This window comes from Molossus molossus, unplaced genomic scaffold (genome assembly GCF_014108415.1).
Source record: "Molossus molossus isolate mMolMol1 unplaced genomic scaffold, mMolMol1.p scaffold_m16_p_4, whole genome shotgun sequence".
Lineage (NCBI taxonomy): Eukaryota > Metazoa > Chordata > Mammalia > Chiroptera > Molossidae > Molossus > Molossus molossus.
Genome location: NW_023425377.1, coordinates 50762185 through 50788204, shown reverse-complemented (window position 1 = coordinate 50788204; position 26020 = coordinate 50762185). Strand labels below are relative to the sequence as shown.

Here is a 26020-nt window from a genome sequence, read left to right as displayed (position 1 = left end):
CAAATATTATATCAATAAGTGGATTTTTAGGGGCTTGAATTTTAAATTTCTTCTCAAGTAATTTAATTTCTTTTCAGTAAAGAAATGTCTTAAAAAAAAAAAAAAAAAGAAGTATCTCGAGTGAAATTTAATGTGAATTTTGTAAGACTGTACAAGTCAGAAGAAAATTCTGTGTTGGGATCTGAATTCTGGTTCAGGGAAGCAAGGTTGTGGTGGGGATAACATGGTCAGAACCAGGCCCTCTTCCCTGTGGGAAGAGCCAATCCAAATATAAACGTCGGTTCAAGTCTGGAGCCCCTGACAGTCCGAGTTTAAACTCCTTAACTCAATTTTCTCACCGCAAGCCAGTGGTAAACCTGTCTATGAACAGTGCTCTCTTGAAACCGTTTTTTATAAAAAATATTTTCATAGTGCAAGGACTATAAAAAGAAAACAAACAAAAGCCCTTGGTTAAAGGTAAAAAGAAAAAGCTGCTAAGACCTTAAAAATCTGCACTGTTCCAGCTTCAAATGATTAAAAACAAAATGCTGCTGGTCACAGAAGTGATGATCCTAAAGGCTGTTACCACCCTGGTTCTGTGAGGGTTTTTGTTCTAGGCATAACTGTGTCTGAGACATCTTAGAACAACCACAAGCAGAGACGCTGTTAAAGAGAAGCCGGTGCACGTGAAAAAGGGCAAGTGTTCTCCTCAAATTGTCCTATAGGGTCAATAAAAACAGCAGCATGTGGATATGTGGGTCTGTGTGGTTTGCTTCTGGGTCTAACTCTTGGTATGTGGAGACTGAGGTTTCCATTCTCATAACAAGGATCAGAGGGTCTGAGCACATTCACACCTCTTTGTGGCTCATGTCACTAGAAGAAACAGGCTGAACTAGGGTGTGTCCTTGAGCAAAAAGGATGCTTAGATTTGTTTCATACATTTGCTCATCATGTTTCTGTGCTGAGATTACTCTTAAGATGCATGTTTCTTGTGATGTTAACTTGCTGTCATCCCAGGTGTGTGGGAAGAGCACGTGTTCCAGATGCGCACTATGCTGGCCACCACATCTTCTTCTGTAAGTTCCTCTGCCTTCTTCATGCTGATGCCAAGGCTGGTGGGAGAGCATTGGGTTAAACCAGTGAAGACTGAAGGAGGGTGTTTATCTGGTGTCTAACAGCAAGGAGGTGATGTGATCTTCTCAAAAAGCACTCCGAACCATTCTGACTTTGACACACACTGGCTGTCACCTGAGATCATTGCCAGGCTGGCCTCTTGGGTGCCACTTCCCCACATACCCAGTAGTTGCCAAGCAAATAAGTCCACAGGCCTACAGGACAGAGCTTTCAGTGTTTTGGTGGTCACATAAGCACATGTCACCTTATGTCATGCTCTATGACAACAGACAACTGCCTGTCCTGCTCAGCCTGCCTGTAGCCCCGTCTCCATGCTCTGGGTGGTCAGTCTCAGAGGAAGGACAAAAGATGAGGCTCTCTCTCAGGAACCTTCAGAAAGAGGCCCTTTAAGAGGAAGTAAATTAAGAGACAGGAAAAGAGAGTGGGCCACACAGCAGCAACTTGTGTTAGTGTCAGTAAGAAGTGTGCCCATGGGCGTTAGTTTGCATCATAAGTGGGGAGCACAAAGGTATTTAAAAATGCCCATGTTACCCTGACACAGCATGTGATTATTCAGAGACACATTTACGAGGCAACAATTAACCCCTGGGCTGCCTCTTCTGCAAACAGCCAGGCTTGTTGGGGCCCATGTTCAGTGGCCAGCTTTGGGTGGGCTTTTGGTGCCACCAGGTCACCTGAGAAATAAGACTGTTCTCAAAGCCTCACCTTAGGGGAACTATTCAATTTAACCGCGAGCCCCAAACTGAGCTTGGAAAGCGTTGCCATTCTTCCAAAACAGATGCTGACAGAATACAAAATAAGAAGGGTTGATCATAAATCAAATCACAAAAGATGTGATCCCCAACAGCCCATTAAAAAAAAAATCAGGTTTTGTTCTCATCATACATGTCCAAAGAAGGTTCGATGGTGGAGAATTCAGTTTCATACACCAGGCTCCGAGGGGACAAAGAGCTTCGATGAAAGAAGTGACCACCTGGAAAAGGAACAAAGAAAATGACTTACTAGGTCATCAGGCTTATACTTCCTATATTTCTCACATGCCTTGGAGGAAAGAAGGTGGATTATCTTCAAATATGTGTCTTTATTTTGGGTTCTTATTGTGAGAGAAATGCAAAGAATTCCGGCATCCCTCAATTTAAGCACACTTTAAACAGGAAAATTTCAATGTTCGGGCCCCCCAAAAATTAACCACTGGAGTTCCTACAAAGCCTCCACTTACAGACTTGAAGACTTTGACCAAGGGACTCCTGATCATGTGGAAAACTTCCACTTCTCCTGTCTGAGTCTGGGGTGGGGGGCACACACAGCTGCTTCATCACTGGGCAGATTGAGGTTGTTATTTTGAGGCTTTGATAGTGCATTCAAGGTTTTTATTTATGTTAAAGTTGTATCTTAACATGGTTCAGACAGTTAATCCCACATGTGTTAAGACCGGTATTCTGTGGTCCCCGTTTTTCAGAGACAGCCACTTTGGACTGATTCGTGGGATATTTACCTTCATGTCTCTAAATAACATGCCTATGCTGATCCTTCCTAATGTTTTCAGTCTTAGACTTTACCTACTAAACCCCCACTATGGAGGATTTCCCCCCAATTTACCACATCCACACGTTTTTCCATTGCCCCAACATAATTATATTTTGATAAGAAAATTTAATGTTCACATTACTTGACTATTTGTGCTATTCAGAGCTAAATCATGCTTACATTTCATTTATTAAATAACTGTTTCATTTTACAGTTTTATTGGGGTATAACTGACATACAATGAAACACACATATTTAAAGTGTATAATTTGATGAGTCTTGACCTATGTACACATCCCCGAAAACATCACTGGAATCAAGACAGCAAATTATCTCCATCACCCCCAAAACTTCCTAGTGACTTCCCCTTCTATTCATTCTATTCTTACCCCCAGGTAAATGCAGGTGAGTTTGCATCTTTCTGGAATTTTAAGTGAAGTCATATAGTAATTTATTGGTTCTTACAAATAAAGCTGCTATGAATATGTGTGTGAGTCTGACAGCCATTTCCCTCAGATAGATACCTAGGAAAGAAAGACTGCATAGGTGTAAGTTGACTTTTCTAAAACAACTGAACTGTTGAGCATCCTACCAGCAGTGTGTGAGTTCCAGCTCCTTGGCATGCTCACCAACACTTAGGCAGTCAATGTTTTACATGTTAGCCATAGTAGGAGTACGGTAGTATCTCATTGTGGTGCTTGCATTTCCCTGATATCTGGCATCTTTTCATGTGCTTATCAACCAATTGTATATGTTTTATGAAGCATTTTGTTTAAATCTTTTGCCCATTTAAAAAATTGGGTTGTCTTTTTATCACTGAGTTGTAAGAGTTTTTAATATATATATGTTCTGGACACAATTCCTTTGTCAGACATACATGTTTTGCAAATCTTTTTTCCTAGTCTGTGGCTTGCCATTTTGTTTAGAAGAGCAGAAGTTTTTTTTTGTTTGTTTGTTTTGTTTTTATCCTCACCCAAGGACATTTTTCCATTTTTTGTTCAGATAGAATGGGGAGGGAGAGAGAGAGAGAAACATCGACGTGAAAGGGACACATCGAGTGGTTGCCACCCGCATGACCCAACCAGGGTCGGGGACAAACTGCAACCGAGGTACGTGCCCTTAGCAGGAACCCAACCTGGGTCTCTCTGGACCTTAGGCTGATGCTCTACCGCTGAGCCAAACCAGCCAGGGCGAAGAGCAGAAGTTTTAAATTTTGATAAAATCTGATTTGATTTTTCCTTCCATAGCAGGTGCTCTTGTGTCAGAATGAAGAAATCTTTTTTTTTTTTTTGTATGTGACCCTAGCAGGAACCGAACCCAGGACTCTCTGGTCCGCAGGCCAATGCTTCAACTGCTGAGCCAAACCGGCCAGGGCAGAATGAAGAAATCTTTGACAAACCCAAGGTCATTAAGATATTTATCCTTTATGTTCATCTAGAAGTTTTATAGTTTTAGTTCTTACATTTAGATAAACCACTTCAAATAAATTTTTGTATATGGTGGGAAATAAAGATTGAAGTTCATCTTTTTGCCAAAGGATATGTTCAATAGTTTCAGCATCATTTGTTTAAAGAATTGTTCTTTCCCCATTGAATTGCCTTGGCACCTTAGTTGAAAATCTATTGCTCCTATAGGTATGTTTTTTTCTGGGCATTATTTTGTTCCAGCAATCCATTTGTCTATCTTTATACCATTTTGATTATTACAGCTTTAGTTGCTAAAGTTATCCATCTTGTCATTGGTTTCCTAAACATATTTCAAGTTATTTTAAAGTCTGTGTCTGATATTTCCAGTATTTGTATTTCTTGTAGATCTATTTCTATTCTTTGTTTTTCCTCCTTTTTTGGTCATTTGGTTTTCTGGTATTTTTTTTCTTTTTCTTTTATTATTCTTTCTTTATTAAATTATAGTTGACAGCATGGCTAGTGTGGCTTAGTGGATTGAGTGTTGTCCCATGGACTGAGATGTCCCAGTTCTATTCCTGCTCAGGGCACATGCCCAGGTTATGGGCTTGTTCCCCAGTAGGGGGTGTGCAGAAGGCAGCCATTTGATGTTTCTCTCTCACATCAGTGTTTCTCTCTCTCTCCCCCTTCCCTCTCTCTTTAAAAAATCAATAAAACACATATTTTAAAAAATTATAGTTGACATAGAATATTATATTATCTTCAGTTGTACAACATAGTGATTCAATATTTATATACCTTAAAATATGATCACGCTAAGTCTATTGTCATGTCACCATACAAAGTTATGATATTATTGACTATATTCCGTGTTGTACATTATATCCTGTGACGTTTACTTTATAATTGGAAGTTTGTACCTCTTAATCCCCTTCACCTCCCCCACATCCCCTCCTCTGGCAACCATCACCTTGTTCTTTGTATCTATGAGTCTGTTTTGTTTGTTCATTCATTTTGTTTTTTTTTTTTTTTTTTAGATTCAACATATAAGTGAGATCATATGGTATTTGTCTCTTTGCATTATTTCACTTCACAAAATTCAATGTAGGTCCATCCATGCATGTTGTCACAAATGGCAAGATTTAATTCTTTTTTATTGCTGAAAAATAGTCCATTGTATATATAATAGTATGCCTGGTATTTTTGATGGATTGCTAGACATTATATATGAAAAATGTGGAGAAAAATGGAGGCTGCTAATAGTGGTATCTTTTTCCATTGGGTTTCCTAATTGCCTTAGGAAGGGAGATATCACTTCAATCCAATTAGAAATTAAGCAGATGCAGAGCTGGGCTTCAGTCTTCAGCATGGCTAGTCAAATACTGGTTTATCCTATAGTTGCAGGGTGGAGACCTTTGGGGACTCCAGTGGAAAGCTGAGGGCTCATTTTCCTTGGTGGGCCTTGAACTCCCAAGTTTTGTCTCACAAGCACAGTAAGACTGCCTAAGAGCTCCTCATCTCTCAGTCTTTCACCTACCACATTTTAGCCACTTCACAGCTATTGTTTATACAGCAAATGTCTGAAATGCCCAGTGTTGAACTTTCCTTTTTTCTGGGCTTAGTACTTAAAGTTCTCACTTTTACATTTTACACCATACTTTTATGGCTCTTCAATGTCTTTAAAAAAATGCTTTTTCCATATTTTCGGGTTTTGCTAGTATGTTGGTTGGATTGCAACACGCTAGAATGAAATTACCAGAAGCAAAAACCTAATCAATTTATTACCAATGGCTTTGAGTTCCTTTAGTGTGGCTTAAAGTACCTTCTAGACTTTAGAATCCTGACATTGATAAATGCAGTAATTAAAAAAAGCCCTGGCTGATTTGGCTCAAAGGTTAGAGCGTTGGCCTGCGGACCAGAGAGACCCAGGTTCGGTTCCTGCTAAGGGCAGGTACTCGGTTGCAGTTTGTTCCCGCTCGGTTGTGGTAATGTGGGAGGCAACCACTCGATGTATTTTTCTTACGTCAATGTTTCTCTCTCTCTCTTCCCCCCTCTCTCCCTCCCGCTCTATCTGAAGATAAATGCAAAAGTGTCCTTGGGTGAGGATTAAATTAAAATAAATTAAAAAAATAAATAAATAAAAGAGCCTGGCTGTTGTGACTCAGGGGTTGAGCGTCGACCCATGCACCAAGAGGTCACTGGTTTGATTCCCAGTCAGGACACATGCCCAGGTTGTGGGCCAGATCCCCAGTGGGGGGGGGGGGGGCATGCAGGAGGTAGCCAATTGATGTTCTCTCTCATTGATGTTTCTTCTGTCTTTCTCTCCCTCTCCCTTCTTCTCTCTCTAAAATCAATAAAGAAAAAAAATAAATAAAAGAGATTTTTGTAATTCTCTGCAAACTATAAATACCTGATTATGTGTATTATCCTATTTGCTGTTTTATATTTTTCTTCCCCTTTTAGACCATAAACTACTTATGTGTACAACTCAGATATACTTTATTCCAGTCTTTTCACATTGTGCCCATAAATACTACGTAAAAATTGAGTTGATTGAGATGTCTACTATCCCAAATAGGGGTAACTAAATTTATGTCCAACTAGTTTTAACTTGGAACTATCTCAGCATGAAATAAAAAGGGCTTTCATGCCCAGCCGGTTTGGCTCAGTGGATTGGGCATCATCCCATGGACTGAAAGGTCCTGCTTCGATTCCCGGTCAGGGCACATGCCTGGGTTTTGGGCTTGATCCCCAGTGGGGGGCATGCAGGAGGCGGCCAATCAATGTGTTTCTCTCACATCGATGTTTCTATCTCTTTCCCCTCCCTTCTAAGAAATCAATAAAAACTTTTTTTAAATTTATTTATTTTTTATTAATTAATTTTTGTTACAGATGTTTCTCCTTTTCCCCCCACTGATTCCCCCCTCCCCGTCCCTCCCTGCCCTTTCCCCAGTTTGTTGTCCATGTCCACTGTTCATGCATACATGCATATAAATTCTGTGGTTTATCTCTTCCCCACCACCCCCCTATTTAGGGGATTGTCAGTCTGTATCCCACTTCCGCGTCTCTGGGACTACCCCCTTCCTCAGACTGTTATGTTCATTATATTCCACAAATAAGTGAGATCATATGAAACTTGTCTTTCTCTGTTCAGCTTGTTTCACTTAGGATGATACTTTCCAGGTCCCTCCATGTAGTCTCAAAGACTAAGAGGTCTTTCTTTCTTACAGCTGCGTAGTACTCCATTGTGTATATGTACCACTGCTTTTTTATCCATTCGTCTACTGATGGACACTTGGGCTGTTTCCAGATCTTAGCTATTGTAAATAGTGCTGCTACAAACATGGGGGTACATGTATTCTTTCTGGTTGGTGTTTCAGGCTTCTTAGGATATATTCCTAGCAGTGGGATCACTGGGTCAAATGGAAGTTCAATTTTTAATTTTTTGAGGTAACACCATATTGTTTTCCATAGTGGCTGCACCAGTCTGCATTCCCACCAGCAGTGTACTAGCGTCCCCTTTTCTCCACACCATCGCCAACACTTGTTGTTTGATGATTTGTTGGTGGCGGCCATTCTGACAGGTGTGAGGTGATAACTCATTGTTGTTTTAATTTGCATCTCTCTGATGATTAGTGATGATGAGCATTTCTTCATATGTTTCTTAGCCATTTATATGTCCTGTTTAGAGAGGTGTCTATTCAGTTCCTCTGCCCATTTTTTAATTGGGTTCTTTGTCTTCCTTTTGTGGAGTTGTATGAGCACTCTATATGTATTGGAAATTAACCCCTTATCTGATATATCACTGGCAATTATGCTCTCCCATACAGTGGGTAGCCTTTCCATTTTGATGATTGTATCTTTCACTGTGCAGAAACTTTTGAGTTTGATGTAGTCCCATGTGTTCATTTTCTCCTTTGTTTCTACTGCCTTAGGTGATGTGTCAGTAAAAATTCTGCTGCATATGATGTCTGAAATTTTGTTGCCTACAGTCTCTTCTAGGATTTTTATGGATTCATGAGTTACATTTAAGTCTTTTATCCATTTTGAGTTTATTTTTGTGTATGGTGTAAGTTGATGGTCTAGTTTCATTTTTTTGCAAGTAGCTGTCCAACTTTCCCAGCACCATTTATTAAAGAGGCTGTCCTTACTCCACTGTATGCTCTTGCCACCTTTGTCAAATATTAATTGAGCATATTGCCTTGGGTCCATTTCTGGGTTCTCTGTTCTGTTCCACTGGTCTATATGCCTGTTCTTGTGCCAGTACCAGGCTGTTTTGATTACAGTGGCTTTGTAGTATAACCTGAAATCTGGTATTGTGATCCCTCCAACTTTGTTCTTCCTTTTCAAGATTGCTGTGGCTATTTGAGGTCTTTTTTGGTTCCATATGAACTTTTGAAATAATTGTTCTAATTCTGTGAAGTATGCCGTTGGTATTTTGATGGGGATTGCATTGAATCTATAGATTGCTTTGGGTAGTATGGACATTTTAATGATGTTAATTCTCCCAATCCATGAACAAGGTATGTACTTCCACTTTTTTATATCTTCCTCTATTTCTTTTTTCAATGACCTGTAGTTTTCTGCGAATAGGTCCTTTATTTCTTTGGTTAAGTTTATTCCTAGGTATCTTAATTTTTTTTCCCGCAATGGTAAATGGGATTTTTGCTTAGTTTCTCCTTCTATGAGTTCATCATTGGTGTATAAGAATGCCATTGATTTCTTGACGTTAATTTTGTATCCTGCTACTTTGCCAAATTCATTTATTAAGTCTAGTAACCTTTTGATGGAGTCTTTGGGGTCTTCTATGTACAGTATCATGTCATCTGCAAACAATGACAATTTTACTTCCTCCTTTCCAATTTGGATCCCTTTTATTTTTTCTTCCTGTCTGATTGCTGTGGCTAAGACTTCCAGTACTATGTTAAATAGGAGTGGCGAAAGTGGGCATCCTTGCCTTGTTCCTGTTCTTAAGGGAAATGCTTTTAGTTTTTGCCCATTGAGTATGATGTTGGCTGTAGGTCTTTCATATATGGCCTTTATTATGTCTAGATATGATCCCTCTATTCCCACCCTGCTGAGCGTTTTTATCAAAAATGGATGCTGGATTTTGTCGAAGGCTTTTTCAGCATCTATTGATATTATCATGTGGTTTTTATTCTTCATTTTATTTATGTGGTGTATCACGTTTATGGATTTGCGAATATTGTACCAGCCTTGCATCCCTGGGATGAATCCCACTTGGTCATGGTGGATAATTTTTTTGGTGTATTGCTGGATCCGATTTGCTAGTATTTTGTTTAGGATTTTGGCATCTATATTCATCAGGGATATTGGCCTGTAGTTTTCTTTCTTTGTTGTGTATTTTTCTGGTTTTGGAATTAGAATTATGTTGGCTTCATAAAAGGAGTTTGGAAGTCTTCCTTCTTCTTGAATTTTTTGAAATAGTTTGAGGAGAATGGGTATTAGTTCTTCTTTGAATGTTCGGTAAAACTCCCCCGTGAAGCCATCCGGGCCTAGGCTTTTGTTTGCTGGGAGAGTCTTGATTACATCTTCAATTTCTTCTGTTGTTATTGGTCTGTTCAAGTTTTCTATCTCTTCCTGATTTAGTTTTGGGAGACTATGTATTTCTAGAAATTTGTCCATTTCGCTTAGATTGTCGAATTTGTTGCCATATAATTGTTCATAGTAGTTGTTAACAATCTTTTGTATTTCTGTGGTGTCAGTTGTTATCTCTCCTCTTTCATTCCTGATTCTGTGTATTAGGGTTCTCTCTCTTTGAAAAACTTTTTTTAAAAAGGGCTTTCGCACTAAGAGACAATCAAGAACCCAGAAATTAACCACCACTTGCTATTTGTGTTTATCATCAGTTTTAGTAGTTATATGGCCTTCATAAAGATTATGAAGATTTTAAACCAAAATGTCCATCAATTTAGATTGATTCAATATAAAATGCATTTGTTAATATTAAAGAGAAGAGTGCAGACAGATCTGTATGCATTGATGTAGAATAATCTAATATTGGAGAAGAAGAATATTATGGTTCACATATTCTTTTTTGGATAATCTGTCTCCTATATTGTTGGTCTCAAATTTTGTTAAGTACTTGTTTTCTGATTCATTTCTAGCAAAGAGCAAATGAAAGCTTGTGTATGCCTTGAGGGAATTGTTGATGTAGATATAAAATGGGAAAAGAATTATGTCAAGTGGAGACATTTAGGAGAAACTTGTCAGGTTAAGATGAAGACAGGAAACATTTACAAAAGCATAGGTCCTTACTACTTACAAATGTAACCATTAGAGTGTCTGTGACAGTATTGGTGAAACCCTTTTATGAAATTTCTGAACTTCAAATGTGTAGCGTTTTCTTCTGGGATGTTACATTTAATTCTTTTTTTTTTTTAATCTTCACCTGAGGATATTTTCCCATTTATCTCAGATAGAGTGGGAGGGAGGGAGAGAAAGGGAGAAGGAAGAGAGATAGAGAAACATTGATGTGAGGGCAACACACCGACTGGTTGCCTCCTGCAGGACCCCGACCAGGGCCAGGGATGAACTGCAACTGAGGGATGTGCCATTGACTGAAATTGAACCCACGAATCCTTGGTCCAAGGGTCAAAGCTCTAACTGCTGAGCCAAACTGACCAGAGTTTACATTTAATTGTTAAAACACCATATGTTGCCCTGGCCAGGTGGCTTACTTTGTTGGAGCATTGTTCTGTACCCCAAAAATTAGTGGGTTCAATTCCCCATCAGGGCACATACCTAGGTTGCAGGTTTGATCCCTGGTCAGGCTTGTATGGGAGGCAGACAATTGATGTTTCTTACTCACATCAATGTTTCTCTCTCTCTCCCTCTCTCTCTGTATAATCAATAAAAACATATCCCCCGGTGAGGATTAAAAAAACAACCAACCAATCCTGGCCAGTTTGACTCAGCGTTTAGAGCATCAGCCCATGGACCAAAGAGTCACATACTCAATTCTGGTCAAGGGCATGTATCTTGGTTGCAGTTCAGTCCCCAGCCCCGGTCGGGGTCATGCAGGAGGCAACCAGTTGGTGTGTTGCCCTTACACTGATGTTTCTCTCTCTCTCCCTCCCTCCCTCCTACCCTATCTGAAGATAAATGGAAAAATGTCCTTGGGTGAGAATTAAAAAATAATGAATAAATAAATAAATAAATACATAATAAACAAACAAACAAACCTATGTTAATTTGTCATCTATAACTGTCATCTGTTATTCTCTTCTGTGGATATAAGGCAGGGGTTCTTGTTTGCAGAAAGCCTCAGAAATGTCTCCCCTCACCTTGGGCTAAAGGAAAATTAATAGATCAGTGACCAATAGATCATTTTTTTTTTAAAAAGCCGTGTGTAGGAGAGATTTTGTTGGGGAAGGACAATGCGTATGTTATGCTAATAATTGTCTTATAGCCCTGGCCGGTTTGGCTCAGCGGTTAGAGCGTCGGCCTGCGGTCCGGAGAGACCTGGGTTCGGTTCCCGCTAAGGGCACGTACTTCGGTTGCAGTTTGTCCCCGGCCCTGGTTGGTCGTGCGGGTGGCAGCCACTTGATGTGTCCCTTCACATCGATGTTTCTGTCTCTCTCTCCCTTCCTCTCTCTCCCTCCCACTCTATCTGAACAAAAAATGGAAAAATATCCTCGGGTGAGGATAAAAAAAGAAATAATTGTCTTATAAAGGTGTTGATAAAAAATATACTTTTAAATGTACAAAATCTCTCTGGCAGTATAGACACAGACAACAGAGATTGTGTGCATCAGGGAGACTGGTTCAGGATGGGAAGAAAATGTACTTTTCCCCTTACAGCCTTTTGTACTATTTGCCTTTTTTTTTTTTTTAACCATGTACATATATTATTCATACATAAATATAATTTAAAATTATTTCTAAGTACAAGAGAATAACAGGTAACATCTTAATATTTATATATAATTTCATAACTCCACAAGATAGATATGTTATTCTTTTCATAAAGAGTAAAACTAAGGCTCAGAGAGATTAAATTACTGACTCAAAAATCATAAAACTATATGGAATCCAGGTAAGTCTGAATCCAAAGCTAAGTTATCTTTCACTTTCATACTTTTAATATATAAGTACCTTAAATTATTGTTATGACCAAATGGCAAAATACATTTAACAATGACAAACTTCCTAGTTCCTAGTTGCAACACTGCTGACTGAGTTTCTCATGCTGCATAAGAAATGGGTATACTAAATGAGAAGAGGTACGTTTTCTAAGGCAATCAAAATTTAATTAAAATCAGAAACTTCCCAAGGACTTTATGAAGGTCCCAGTAACAACTTTGATTTAAAAAAATAAAATAATACTGCTACTGTTTCTCTCTTTTCAAGAAACATAAAAGATACCACACAAGTGAAGACAGACAACGTTTCAGTGCTCGTGCTGTAGCAGAATCAATTAAATAACTAATGGAGCTGGCAAATTTAAGAATTACTTTCACTATGAAAATCTTGCAATCCTGTATTTCACGTGACAATTTAATTTACAAATCCTATCTTGTGTCTTCTTGAGGAAATTAGACAATGCTCAAGACTTCTTATTCTAAGGCAGCTATTTTCAACCCTTTTCATCTCATGGTACACATAAACTCATTACTAAAATTCTGTGGCACACCAAAAAATATATTTTTTTGCCAATCTGACAAAAAGATAGATATAATTTTGATTCATTCACACCAGACAGCTATTGCTGTGTTGGCTGTTTTCATGTTATTTGATAATCTAAGGGAAAAGAGGTCATTGCCCCTGACTACATAGTCAGGTATTGTATGTTTTAAAAATTCTTGTGGTATACTGGTTGCAAATTGCTGTCCTAAGGCATTAAGAAATCACTTGGAGTGAGGCTCCAGGGGTCGGTGCCTCCTCTGTGAATGAGGACTGTGGTTCTCTCCCAAGGCCCCTTTTCTTCTTTTTCCTCTACCTCATTTCTGGTCTAACCACCACCTCATTTCCAGATCAGGTGGATATATTTGCTTACAAGCGGATATATTTGCTTTACCACTGTGCCTGAGGCTCAGTGGTGACTGCACCTATTGAAAAGTAATATGTGACCAGAATTTTCACATAAATCTTTCTTCATTCAAAACAGGAATCATCACTGGAGGTGAGACAGCTTTTGTACTTTCGAAAAGCTGCATGAGTTCCCACCTGGCCCCTGAAACCCTGTGCCTCCATGAACATGAGTGTTTGCTGGGTGAACACGGGGTAGACCCAATGGTACCCAATGGACCTGGACATTGAACAGAAGGCCAGTCACAATACCTCACAGTGTGGGGCCTTTTCTTGGGCTGAAGGACACCTGAGCAAGCTTTTCTCAACATCAGTGCTAGGAAAGAATTTCATGGATTTTGTTTTTTTGGATCAATTTATCTTTTCATGCAAGCAAGGAAGAAACAACATTGCTGGGTTGCCAGGTACCTGCACAAACATTGCCTTTCTAATTCTCACAGCCCTGTGTGGCTGCATTGTACATTTCATTGGTGAGAAACTGAGGCTGGGAGAGGCTAAGTGGCTGACCAGTCTGCATATTTGAATGTGTAGATCCCATCAACCTACAGCACCAGTTAATTTAGCTGGCTGTGTAGGTGAACTGCTCAGAGGAATGATGGAAATTAAATTTGTTCTACCCAAAGCTTGGTGGTATTGGGCCTCCACAGGAACCTTAATACTAGGCACTGCTGCTGTGAACTTTCTCCTCTGTCCTAGGCTGCTCGTGCCTATTTCCAATTGAAGAAGACTCCAGAAGATGCCCAATTCAGTGGAAGCCATGTCCTAAATCCAGTCCCGTCACACTTCCCAGCCTTTCCATGTGCGTTTACACCCACTCAAAAATAAGTGCCAGGAGAGAAAGAGGGAGGAAGAGGTGGGAGAGACCAAGCATTTAAAGAGTGGGAGTATCCGGGCAGTGTGGCTCAGTGGTTAAGCGTTGACTCATGCACCAAGAGGTCGCCGGTTTGATTCCTGGTCAGGGCACATGCCCAGGTTGTGGGTCCGGTCCCCAGTGGGGGACGTACAGAAGGCAGCCAATCAATGTTCTCTCTCATTGATGTTTCTATCTCTTTCCCTTGCACTTCCTCTCTCCAAAAGTCAGTGAAGGAAAAAAAAAAGAGTGGGGGTGATTCTGCCTGTTGCTCCACACCAGGAGCACCTGCCGTCGTCGGTACAGTGACATGAGTACATGACTTTGATGTTCTTAGAGTTAAGTTGCAGTCCCCAGTACTTCTTGTCAGCATTTCACTGATTTGAGGAATTTTTCAAATGTAACTGGGGTATTTTATTTTTTGCCTTTATAAGCTACCCCAGTCCCTAGGATGTAACCCCCTATTATAGTTTGTTAAACGCGACCAAAAGTGAGGTGCTAGAAATGCATTTTTCTGTATTTGAAGAGAAAGAAATAATCTGTCTTTGAATTTTGAATGATTCTTTTCTGCTCATGTGTCTGGGTCATTCTTATTTTAGTCAAGTGCAGTGTGTGTCATGAGAAAAAAGCCTCCAGGAAGGAGGTGTCAGGGACTGTCTCTTTCCAGGTGTTCACTTCTGCCTTATAAAGGAGCAGGAAGAGGCACCACCCTGAGACAGAGGGCAGCCATGTCTGAAGGTTTTGACCCAGGATGAGAAAATCCTTTCTCCTTGCTTTGTTAGGTAAGAACAACTGACATTTTCCTCAAAAGGAACTTTTATGAAAAACTTGAAAGAAAACAAGAATAAAGGAACTGTGTAATTTTTACAGATTTGCTAGATTTCTTTTCCGTTTTTCAAAGCCTCATCAGAGACTGGCCAGGGTGTTGCTGGCAGCAGAGCATACCCATTCTGGGCATCTTTTCACCTTGGGTTTACCTTTACCATTACCTCAGGCTGAACTCAGGTTCTGATGCCACCCAAGCTCCTGTTGTCTGTACCTGTTTTTTTTTTTTTAACTTCTCAGTAAGGAAAAAACTCTCCCAACAAGATCTCCAAATTATCTCTTTGAGCTGTTCTGCTACTCTCCTGTGCTGAGTGAATGCTTCCTAGAGCCCTCCTTTTCTATGGGTTTCCAGAATCTTCCTCTTGTCACTGACTCAACCGTATCAATCCTATTACTGGCCCATGGGCTGTTAAAGTAGCTTCTGAGCTGTAGTGTTCTAAATCAGCATCCCTACCTGCATTCTTTCGTGACCCCATTATTTTAATTCCAGGAGCCAGTCTGCATCTAATTCACTCCTTCCAAAATTCATGGACCTCCTCATGCTCCGCACTGGAAAGCCACATTGTGTGTTGCCACCCAGCCCTAGGACACTTCTCTCACCAGCCCTGCTCATGTCCTAAATCCAAGCCCATCACACATTCCAGCCTTTCCTCCCATAATTCTTTGCACACATGAGTCCAGTGGTCAGCCTGCCCCATAGCCTGCCCTGCCACTTGTTGAGCTTCTCTAAGAGGAAAATGAAATGGGGATTAGAACAGACTCCGGAGCTAGCTGCAGGCACTTAAAAGCACTGTAACCTTGGCAAATTATTCGATTTCCCTAAACCTGTTTCTTCATCTGTAAAATGGGGTTAACAGTACGATCAGTTGTTGCAAGGATTAAATAAGTTAATATATACAAAATGCTTAGAAGAGTGCCTACCTCACAGTAAGCACTATATATATTAGCTATTATTGTGATTATTAACTTTAATTAAAAAAAAGGTGTGTGTGTGTGTGCAGAGAGCGCACAACAGCTCAGCCCTCAAATAGTTCCCTCTGTTCATTTCCCTGTCACATACACAATATATATATATAACATAAACACACAAACTATATGTATGTATATATTTGTGTGTGTGTGTATAAAGCTTTGCCCTTCAATTGTTCCCTCTGTTCATGTTTTCCCCCGAGACTCTGAATTCTTTAAGGGTGAGAGCTATGCACAGTTTGGCCCAACTGTCTCAGGGCTAGAAGATGGCCAATGGCTAGGAACACTGACTTTGGGCCTAGGTCTCATTTCTGACTTTGCCACTAATGATACTAGCCTATTTACTTTATCTTCTCTAAGCCTCAGTTTATTTGTAAAAAAAAATATTAACTATACCTTCTTTCACTGGGCTGCTGCCAATATTAATATTATAATGCATGCAAACAACTCAGCATGGTGTCTGGCACATCCTATGTGATCTGAACTGCTGGCTATTGCTAAGTTTTCTCCTTCCCAGCTTCATAGCGATCTCCAAAGGCAGTTTCTATTTGTACTGGGTTTTTCGTTCTATTTATTGCCATGAACTTCATTATTAAACTGCCTTAATAAGGAATTTAGCATAACCAAGTAATCTGGTAGAGAAAAAAAATCAAGGAACATTCAGGATTTTTCTCAGCTATTTAAAAAGTATAAAGTTATAACCCAGGTGGCCAAACAGAAATCAGACTTAATTCCATCAGTCCTGAAGTTGCCTGAAGCTCCCAGGTAGGATTAGGTGAGCTGCAATCCTGTTGGAGGCTCTTTGGACTAAATTCTTTTCTTTTTCTTTTCCTTTATTGATTTGAGAGAGACAGGAAGTGAGAAATAGAAACTTGGATGAGAGAGAACATTGATTGGCTGCCTCCTGCATGCCCCCCACTGGGGATCGGGCCCACAACCTGGGCATGTGCCCTGACTGGGAATCAAACCAGTGACCTCTTGGTACATGGGTTGATCCTCAACCACTGAGCCACATTGGCCGGACTCTGGACTAAATTCTTACCATCATCTGTTCTACTGTAAACATGGAGGTAAAATACTCTTGAAAAATACAGCTTGGAATAGAACCACAACAAAATAATCTATGCCTTGTGCATTACAGAAGTTTGTCCAAGAAGGGTTAAAACTCTGAAATCTCACATCTGTTCCAAACAAATTTCTGGTCATTTTCAAATTTTTAAAATAGTAAACAATTTACTCAACTTTATACACTGTTTCTATTCATAAAACTGACCTCTTAGTTGATATCAAGCCTAGCCTGTTTCTAAGGAACAAACCCCACTTTAAGAAGCATATGTGCACACATGCATACACACATGACACCACTTCAATGATTACTGAGACCATAATTGAAATATAAAAACGTGATGACATCAGTTAACTCTCATAGCCACTAAACAGCCTGGCCATGGTGGCTCAGTGGATTGAACGCTGTTACATGAACTGAGAGGTCTGGGTTTGATTTTCTGTTGTGGGCTTGATCCCTAGTAGGGAACGTGCAGGAGGCAGCCGATTGATGTTTCTCTCTCACATTGATATTTCTCTCTCTCTCTCCCTTCCTCTCTCTCTAAAAAATCAATAAAAATATATTTTTTTAAAAAGGCACTAACAGCTTATTTTTTATTTTTGACTCTTTACAGATGTACCCCATTTTCCTTCCCTTTGCCTCTGCCAGCAGGCTCAAATTCAATAGAAGACAAATCTTCCCTAATTTGAAAGCCCCCTCCTGTTAATCCACTCATTTCATAGCTTTGGTAAAAATTCTATACGTTTGGCTCTGAACAGTAACTACTAATTTTTTTTAAGAAGCCTCTCTCGAGAGGAAAAATGGCGGCGGAGTGAACGGAAGCTACACAGACCGTCTCCCAGAACCAAACTGGAATTACAACTATAACACAGACAAATTGATGGGAAAAACCAACAGAAAAGGAAGCTTGCGAGGACCATATAACCAGGGACACTGACTCGATCCTGGTAGGCTTGCGAAGGCGCAAAACGGGGGCTGGGAGCCAATGGTAGGCAGCTCGGCAGCGGCCTCAGCTGGGAGCAGCACCCTCGGGTCACACTCCCAGGAGGCTCCACAGCGCAGCCGGGACAGAGGCTGAAACAGCCACAGCCACTCACCTTGGGCTCCGGCAGAGGGAGGGCAGACTGGATTGGAGCTGTGTCGGGACACTCGGGATTTGGAGGGCACTCAGAACTTTTGCTGAGTGCAGCCACGTAGGACGGTGGGCATATTGCTCCTTCCCAGGGCTCTGAGGAGAGGCAGCAGCCCCTCCCTCAGAGATCCAACCCCACCCTGTGGGCCATTGAAGTGCTAATTGAAGCTCATTAACAACCAGCACCTGCCCCACCCTCGAGAAATCCCCTTGTGCTGAGCACCTGAGGGAGCTTTTCAATCAACTGACAACCCAAAACTCATCAAGTAACCTCGACTGCTAGCCTCCAGGCAAAAAGCTAGAGGATAACAGTACCTTTCCTGGGCTGGCAACTTTAACCAGGAAAGTAAAACTTGACAGTGGTGTTCAACGTGGGTCCTCATCTAAACACAGGAGAGGGAGCCACAAACAGCAGAACACCAACACCCACAGGGAAAACTTGACAGGCTCCAAAGCCCACAGTGATAGCCAAAATGGTGAAACACAGAAACAGAAGCCAAATGAAAGAGCAAGAGACCTCCACTGAAGATGAGATCAATGTGGAGCAATTAGGCATGTTAACAGAGCTAGAATTCAGAGCCATGATCTTGAGGAAGCTGAACAGCATGAGTAAGGACATAGAGACACTGAAAATAAGCCAATTGGAAATTAAAAACCATCAAGAAGAGATAAAAAATGACATATCAGAAATGAAAAACACATTGGAAGATTTAAAAAGCAGAGTAGGGGAAGCTGAGGACCGGATCAGTGAATTAGAAGATAGGGTAGAAAAAATCAACCAATCAGAAAAACAAAAGGAAAAAACTATTAAAAAACAAAAAGACAGATTAAGAGAACTATGGGACAACTGGAAACGTAATAATATTCGTATCATAGGAGTCCCCGAAGAAGAAGAATAAAATGAGCAAGGGATAGAGAATATATTCAAAAAAATAGTGACAGAAAACTTCCCTAATTTGGTGAAGGAAGAAGGCATTCCAGTTCAAGAAGCACAGAGTCCCAAGTAAGAAGAACCCAAACAGGCCCACACCAAGACACATAGTAATTAAAATGCCACAAATTAAAGACAAAGAGAGAATCCTAAAAGCAGCAAGAGATAAGCAACAGGTTATCTACAAAGGAAACCCCATAAGGCTCTCAGTTGACTTCTCACAAGAAACACTACAGGCCAGAAGGGAATGGCATGAAGTAATCAAAGTCATGAAAAACAAGAATCTGAATCCAAGACTACTCTACCCAGCAAGGCTATCATTCAAAATAGAAGGTCAAATAAAGAGCTTCCCAGACAAAAAAGGCTAAGGGAATACATTAGCATCAAACCAGCACTGCAAGAAATGTTAAAAGGACTGCTGTAATTAGCAGTAGAAATAAGAAGAAAAATAGAACCACACTAAACAAAAATGGCAATAAATAAGTACATATCAATAATCACCTTAAACATAAATGGATTGAATGCTCCCATAAAAATGCACAGAGTAGGTGATTGGATAAGAAAGCATGACTCATCTATATGTTGTTTACAAGAGACCCACCTCACAACAAAAGACTCACATAGGTTGAAAGTGAAGGGATGGACAAAAATCTTCCAAGCAAACGGAAAGCAAAAAAAAAGCTGGGGTAGCAATTCTCATATCTGATAAAATAGATTTCAAAATGAAGACCATAAATAGAGACAAAGAAGGCCACTACATAATATTGAAAGGATCTATCCAACAGGAAGATATAACCTTGCTAAACATATATGCACCCAATATAGGAGCACCAAAATATATTAAAAATCTTCTGGAGGACTTCCAAGGAGAAATCAACAACAATACAATCATAGCAGGGGACTTCAACAGCCCGTTGACAGCACTGGATAGATCCTCTAGGCAAAAAATTAGCAAGGAAACAGAGACTCTAAATGAAGCACTAGACCAAATGGATTTAATAGATATCTACAGAGAATTACACCTCAAAACTACAGAATACACATTCTTCTCATGGGACATTCTCAAAGATATACCACATGATAGGACACAAATTAAATCTCTACAAGTTCAAGAAGACTGAAATCATATCAAGCATCTTCTCAGATCACAATGGCATGAAACTAGAAATCAACTGCAACAAGAACATGCAAAGACATTTGAACACATGGAGGCTAAATAGCATGTTATTAAACAATAAATGGGTCACCGAGGAGATCAAGGAAGAAAAAAAAACTTCCTGGAAACCAATGAAAATGAACACACAACAACACAAAATCTATGGGATGCAGCGAAAGCAGTTCTGAGAGGGAAATTCATAGCACTATAGGCCTACCTCAAAAAACAAGAAAAATTTCTAATTGACTGTCTAACCTCACAACTTAAAGAATTAAAAAGCAAACAAAAAGAAAACCCCAGAGCAAGTAGAAGGAAGGAAATAGTAAAGATCAGAGCAGAAATAAATGACATAGAGACCAAAAAAACAATTCAAAGGATCAATGAAACAATGAGCTGGTTTTTCGAAGAGATAAACAAGATTGATGGACCCTTAGCTAGACTCACCAAGAAACAAAGAGAGAGAATCCAAATACACAAAATCAGAAATGAAAGAGGAGAAGTAACAACCAACACCACGGAAATACAAAAGATTGTTAACAACTACTACGAACAACTATATGGCAACAAATTCGACAATCTAAGCGAAATGGACAAATTTCTAGAAACACACAGTCTCCCAAAACTAGACCCAGAAGAGATAGAAAACTTGAACAGACCAATAACAACTAAGGAAATTGAAGAGGTAATCAAGACTCTCCCAGAAACAAAAGCCCAGGCCCAGATGGCTTTACAGGGGAGTTTTACCGAACATTCAAAAAAGAACTAACATCCATTCTCCTCAAATTATTTCAAAAAGAAGGAAGACTTCCAAACTCCTTTTATGAAGCCAGAATAATTCTAATTCCAAAACCAGAAAAAGACACTACAAAGAAAGAAATCTACAGGCCAATATCCCCGATGAACATAGACGCCAAAATCCTGAACAAAATATTAGCAAATCGGATCCAGAAATACATCAAAAAAAATTATTCACCATGACCAAGTGGGATTCATTCCAGGGATGCAAGGCTGGTACAATATTCGCAAATCAATAAATGTGATACACCACATAAACAAAATGAAGAATAAAAACCACATGATCATATCAATAGATGCTGAAAAAGCATTCGACAAAATCCAGCATCCATTTCTGATAAAAACGCTCAGCAATGTAGGAATAGAGGAATCATATCTCAACATAATAAAGGCCATATATGAAAGACCTACAGCCAACATAATACTCAATGGACAGAAACTAAAAACATTTCCATTAAGAACAGGAACAAGACAGGGATGTACACTTTCGCCACTCTTATTTAACATTGTACTAGAAGTCTTAGCCACAGCAATCAGACATGAAGAAAAAATAAAAGGGATCTAAATTGGAAAGGAGAAAGTGAAACTGTCATTATTTGCAGATGACATGATATTATACATAGAAAACCCTAAATACTCCATCAAAAATCTACTAGACTTAATATATGAATTTGGCAAAGTAGCAGGATACAAAATTAACGTCAAGAAATCGACGGCATTCTTGTACACCAATGATGAACTCACAGAAAGTGAAACTGAAAAATAATCCCATTTACCATCGCGCCAAAAAAATTAAGATACCTAGGAATAAACTTAACCAAACAAGTAAAGGACCTATTTGCAGAAAACTACAGGTCATTGAAAAAAGAAATAGAGGAAGATATAAAAAAGTGGACGCACATACCCTGTTCATGGATTGGAAGAATTAACATCATTAAAATGTCCATACTACCCAAAGCAATCTATAGATTTAATGCAATCCCCATCAAAATACCAATGGCATATTTCATAGAACTAGAACAAATACTTCAAAAGTTCATACAGAACCAAAAAAGACCCCAAATAGCCACAGCAATCTTAAAAATGAAGAACAAGGTAGGTGGGATCACAGTACCAGATATCAGGTTATACTACAAAGTGACTGTAACCAAAACAGCCTGGTACTGGCACAAGAACAGGCATATAGACCAGTGGAACAAAACAGAGTACCCAGAAATGGACCCAAGGCAATAGGCTCAATTAATATTTGACAAAGGTGGCAAGAGCATACAGTGGAGTAAAGACAGCCTCTTTAATAAATGGTTTTGGGAAAATTGGACAGCTACATGCAAAAAAATGAAACTAGACCATCAACTTATACCATACACAAAAATAAACTCAAAATGGATAAAAGATTTAAATGTGACCTGTGAATCCATAAAAATTCTAGAAGAATGTAGGCAACAAAACTTCAGACATCATACGGAGCAGAATTTTCACTGAAACATCACCTAAGGCAACAGAAACAAAGGAAAAAGTGAACACATGGGGCTACATCAAACTAAAAAGCTTCTGCACAGCAAAAGAAACAATCATCAAAATGGAAAGGCAACCCACTGTATGGGAGAACATCATTGCCAATGATGTATCAGATAAGGTGTTAATTTCCAATATATATAGAGTGCTCATACAACTCAACAAAAGGAAGACAAAGAACCCAATTAAAAAATGGGCAGAGGAGCTGAATAGACACCTCTCCATACAGGACATACAAATGGCCAAAAGACATATGAAGAAATGCTCAACATCACTAATCATCAGAGAGATGCAAAGTAAAACAACAATGAGGTATCACCTCACACCTGTCAGAATGGCTGCCACCAACAAATCATCAAACAACAAGTGTTGGCGAGGGTGTGGAGAAAAGGGGACTCTAGTACACTGCTGGTGGGAATGCAGACTGGTGCAGCCGCTGTGGAAAACAATATGGTGTTACCTCAAAAAATTAAAAATTGAACTTCCATTTGACCCAGTGATCCCACTGCTAGGAATATACCCTAAGAAGCCTGAAACACCAATCAGGAAGAATATATGTACCCCCATGTTCATAGCAGCACTATTTACAATAGCTAAGATCTGGAAACAGCCCAAGTGTCCATCAGTAGAGGAATGGATAAAAAAGCTGTGGTACATATACACAATGGAGTACTATGCAGTGGTAAGAAAGAAAGATCTCTTATCCTTTGAGACGACATGGAGGGACCTGGAAAGTATTATCCTAAGTGAAAGAAGCCAAGCAGAAAAAGACAAATACCACATGATCTCACTTATATACAGAATATAATGAACTTAACAGTCTGAGGAATACAGTAGACCCAGAAACATGGAAGTAGGGCACCTACTGACATCCCTCAGAAGAGGGGGTGGGCGGGGGTGGGAAGAGATAAACCACAGAACTTATATGCATGTATGCATGACCAATGGACATGGACAACTAAGCCGGGGATGGGGCGGGGGTGGGGAGGGGGGTGCCAATGGGGTAAAAAAGGTAAAATATGTGTAACAAAAAAATAAATAAAAAATTTATTAAAAAAATAAAAAGCCTTACTCTCTGCTAGGACTTGAAATAATATGAAGGGGTGAAGGTATATTAAGTTAACAGAAACAATAACACTGTCCTTAAACAGTCCTACATCTCCTGACTGTTGAAGGAAAATAACAACTCACCATAAATGGTAATAAGAAAGGCAACATTAATTTGATTTCCACTGGAATGAAAGCTGGGTGGGGAGGACTTTACCACTAATTTATGAAAATACTGCTAGAATGAAAACAATTTTGTGGATATTGAGGAAGATGTCAACATAACAGTCCCACTCTAGAGATTAAGGCCAAACATACTCAGTGAAGCATTCAGATACCAGGAGAGCCATTGAACCAGTGAATCTCAGTGGATTAGGATGTAATGAATAACTCTGCAGCTTAAAAACAACCCTATAACCCTATATCCACCTAATAACAGAGCCCCAAATACATAAAGCAAATACTGACACAATCGAAGGGAGAAACAGATAATTCAACAATAATCAGAGCCTTCAATACCCCATTTTCAATGATAGAAGATAAACAAGGAAAGTGAAGATTTGAATACCATTATTAATCAATCAGACATAACAGACATCCACAGAGCACTTTACCCAACAGCAGAATATATATTCTGCTCAAGTGCACATGGAACATCCTCCAAGATAGGTCATAAAACAAGCCTCAATATATTTAAAATGGTTGAAATCATATAAAGTATGTTCTCTAACCCAAATGAAAGGACATTCGGGAAATTCACAAATAGGGTGGTATTTAAACAATAAACTCCAAAATAACCAATGGGCCAAAGAGCAATCACAGGGGAAACTAGAAAATATTATAAAATGAACAGTAAAAAACTCACAAGATACCAAAACATATGGATGGGCAAAAGTGTGCTTTAAGATGAAATTTATGGCTGTAAATGCTGATGTTAAAAAAAAAAAAAGATATAAAACAAATAACCTAACTTTTACAAGAAAAAAAGAAAACAAAACTAGACCTAAAGCAAACAGAAGGAAGAAAATAATATAGATCTGAGTAAAAATTAATAAACAGGAAATATAGACAAACAAATGAAACCAAAAGGTGTTTGTTTGAAAAGGTCAATATTTACAAAACTTTAGCTATACTGACAGGCAAAAAAAGAAGTCAAATTACTAAAATCAGAAATAAAAAGGGTGACAAAACAGAAATAAAAAATATTATAAGGGAATCTAATGGACAACTGTATGCCAACAGGTGAGATAAGCTAAATGAAATGGATAAATTCCTAGAAAGACACAAACTACTGAAATCGCCTTAGCTAGAAATAGAAAATCTGTATAGAACTATAGCAAGTAAAGAGAGTGAGTCAGTAATAAAAAAAAAACTTCCCACAAAGAAATGTGCAGGACCACCTGGCTTCACTGGTGAAGTCTACCAAATAATTAAAGAATCCTCAAACTCTTTCAAAATACAAAGGAAGAAACACTTCATAATTCATTTTATGAGGCCAGCATTACTCTAAAAGTAAAGCCAGAGAAAGACATCACAAGAAAAGAATATTAAAGACCAATATTCTTTATGAATACAGGTACAAACATTCTCACTAAATGCTAGCAAACTGAATCCTGCAACATAAGAGAAACATAATCCCATTATGCTCAGTTGAGATTTAGCCTGGGAATACAAGGTTGGTTCAACATACGAAAACCAATCAATGTGATATACCATATTAATAGGATAAAGGAAAAAAACTACATGATCATTACAATAGGCAAAGAAAAAGCCTTTGATAAAATCCAAAATTCTTTCATGATAAAAACACTCAAAAATGATCATATCAAGCATCTTCTCAGATCACAATGGTATAAAACTGGAAACCAACCGCAACAAGAACATGCAAAGACATTTGAAAACATGGAGGCTAAATAGCATGTTATTGAACAATGAATGGGTTACCATGGAGATCAAGGTCATCCTGGAAAATAATGAAAATGAACACACAACAACACAAAATCTATGGGATGTAGCGAAAGAAGTTCTGAGAGGGAAGTTCATAGCACTACAGGCCTACCTCAAGAAGCAAGAAAAATTTCTAACAGAATATCTAACCTCACAACTTAAAGAATTAGAAAGCAAACAAAAAGAAAACCCCAGAGCAAGTAGAAGGAAGGAAATAGTAAAGATCAGAGCAGAAATAAATGAAATGGAGACCAAAAAACAATGCAAAGGATCAATGAAACAAAGAGCTGGTTTTTCGAAAAGATAAACAAGATTGATGGACACTCAGCTAGACACACCAAGAAATGAAGAGAGAGAACCCAAATACACAAAATCAGAAATGAAAGAGGAGAAATAATAACTGACACCACAGAAATACAACGGATTGTTAACAAATATTATGAACAATTATATGGCAACAAATTCGACAATCTAAGTGAAATGGACCAATTTCTAGAAACACATAGTCTCCCAAAACTGAACTGGAAAGAGATAGAAAACTTGAACAAACCAATAACAACAGAAGAAATTGAAGATGTAATCAAGACTCTCCCAGCAAACAAAAGCCCAGGCCCGGATGGCTTCACAGGGGAATTTTACCGAACATTGAAAGAAGAACTAATACCCATTCTCCTCAAATTATTTAAAAAAATT

At 39.1% G+C, this 26020-nt stretch overlaps 1 protein-coding gene across 4 annotated transcripts in view; it reads right to left on the bottom strand.

Annotated features, from left to right (window-relative positions):
* The window catches only part of RNF130 (ring finger protein 130), a 288916-nt gene that overhangs the window by 20321 nt on the left and 242575 nt on the right, over positions 1 to 26020 (bottom strand). The window contains exons 9-11 of one of the 4 annotated variants that reach the window (XR_004956502.1): positions 1999 to 2086; positions 1819 to 1894; positions 122 to 1091 (exon numbers count right to left, since the gene is read on the bottom strand). Coding sequence is in view for 2 of the 4 variants with exons in the window: in XM_036241177.1 (XP_036097070.1) it covers positions 2035 to 2086 (52 nt within the window). In the remaining 2 variants the exon portion in view is untranslated. Of the gene's footprint in view, positions 1 to 121; positions 1092 to 1818; positions 1895 to 1998; positions 2087 to 11317; positions 11357 to 26020 lie in introns of those variants that run through there. The other 3 variants (XR_004956501.1, XM_036241177.1, XM_036241179.1) reach the window with 3 other exon arrangements.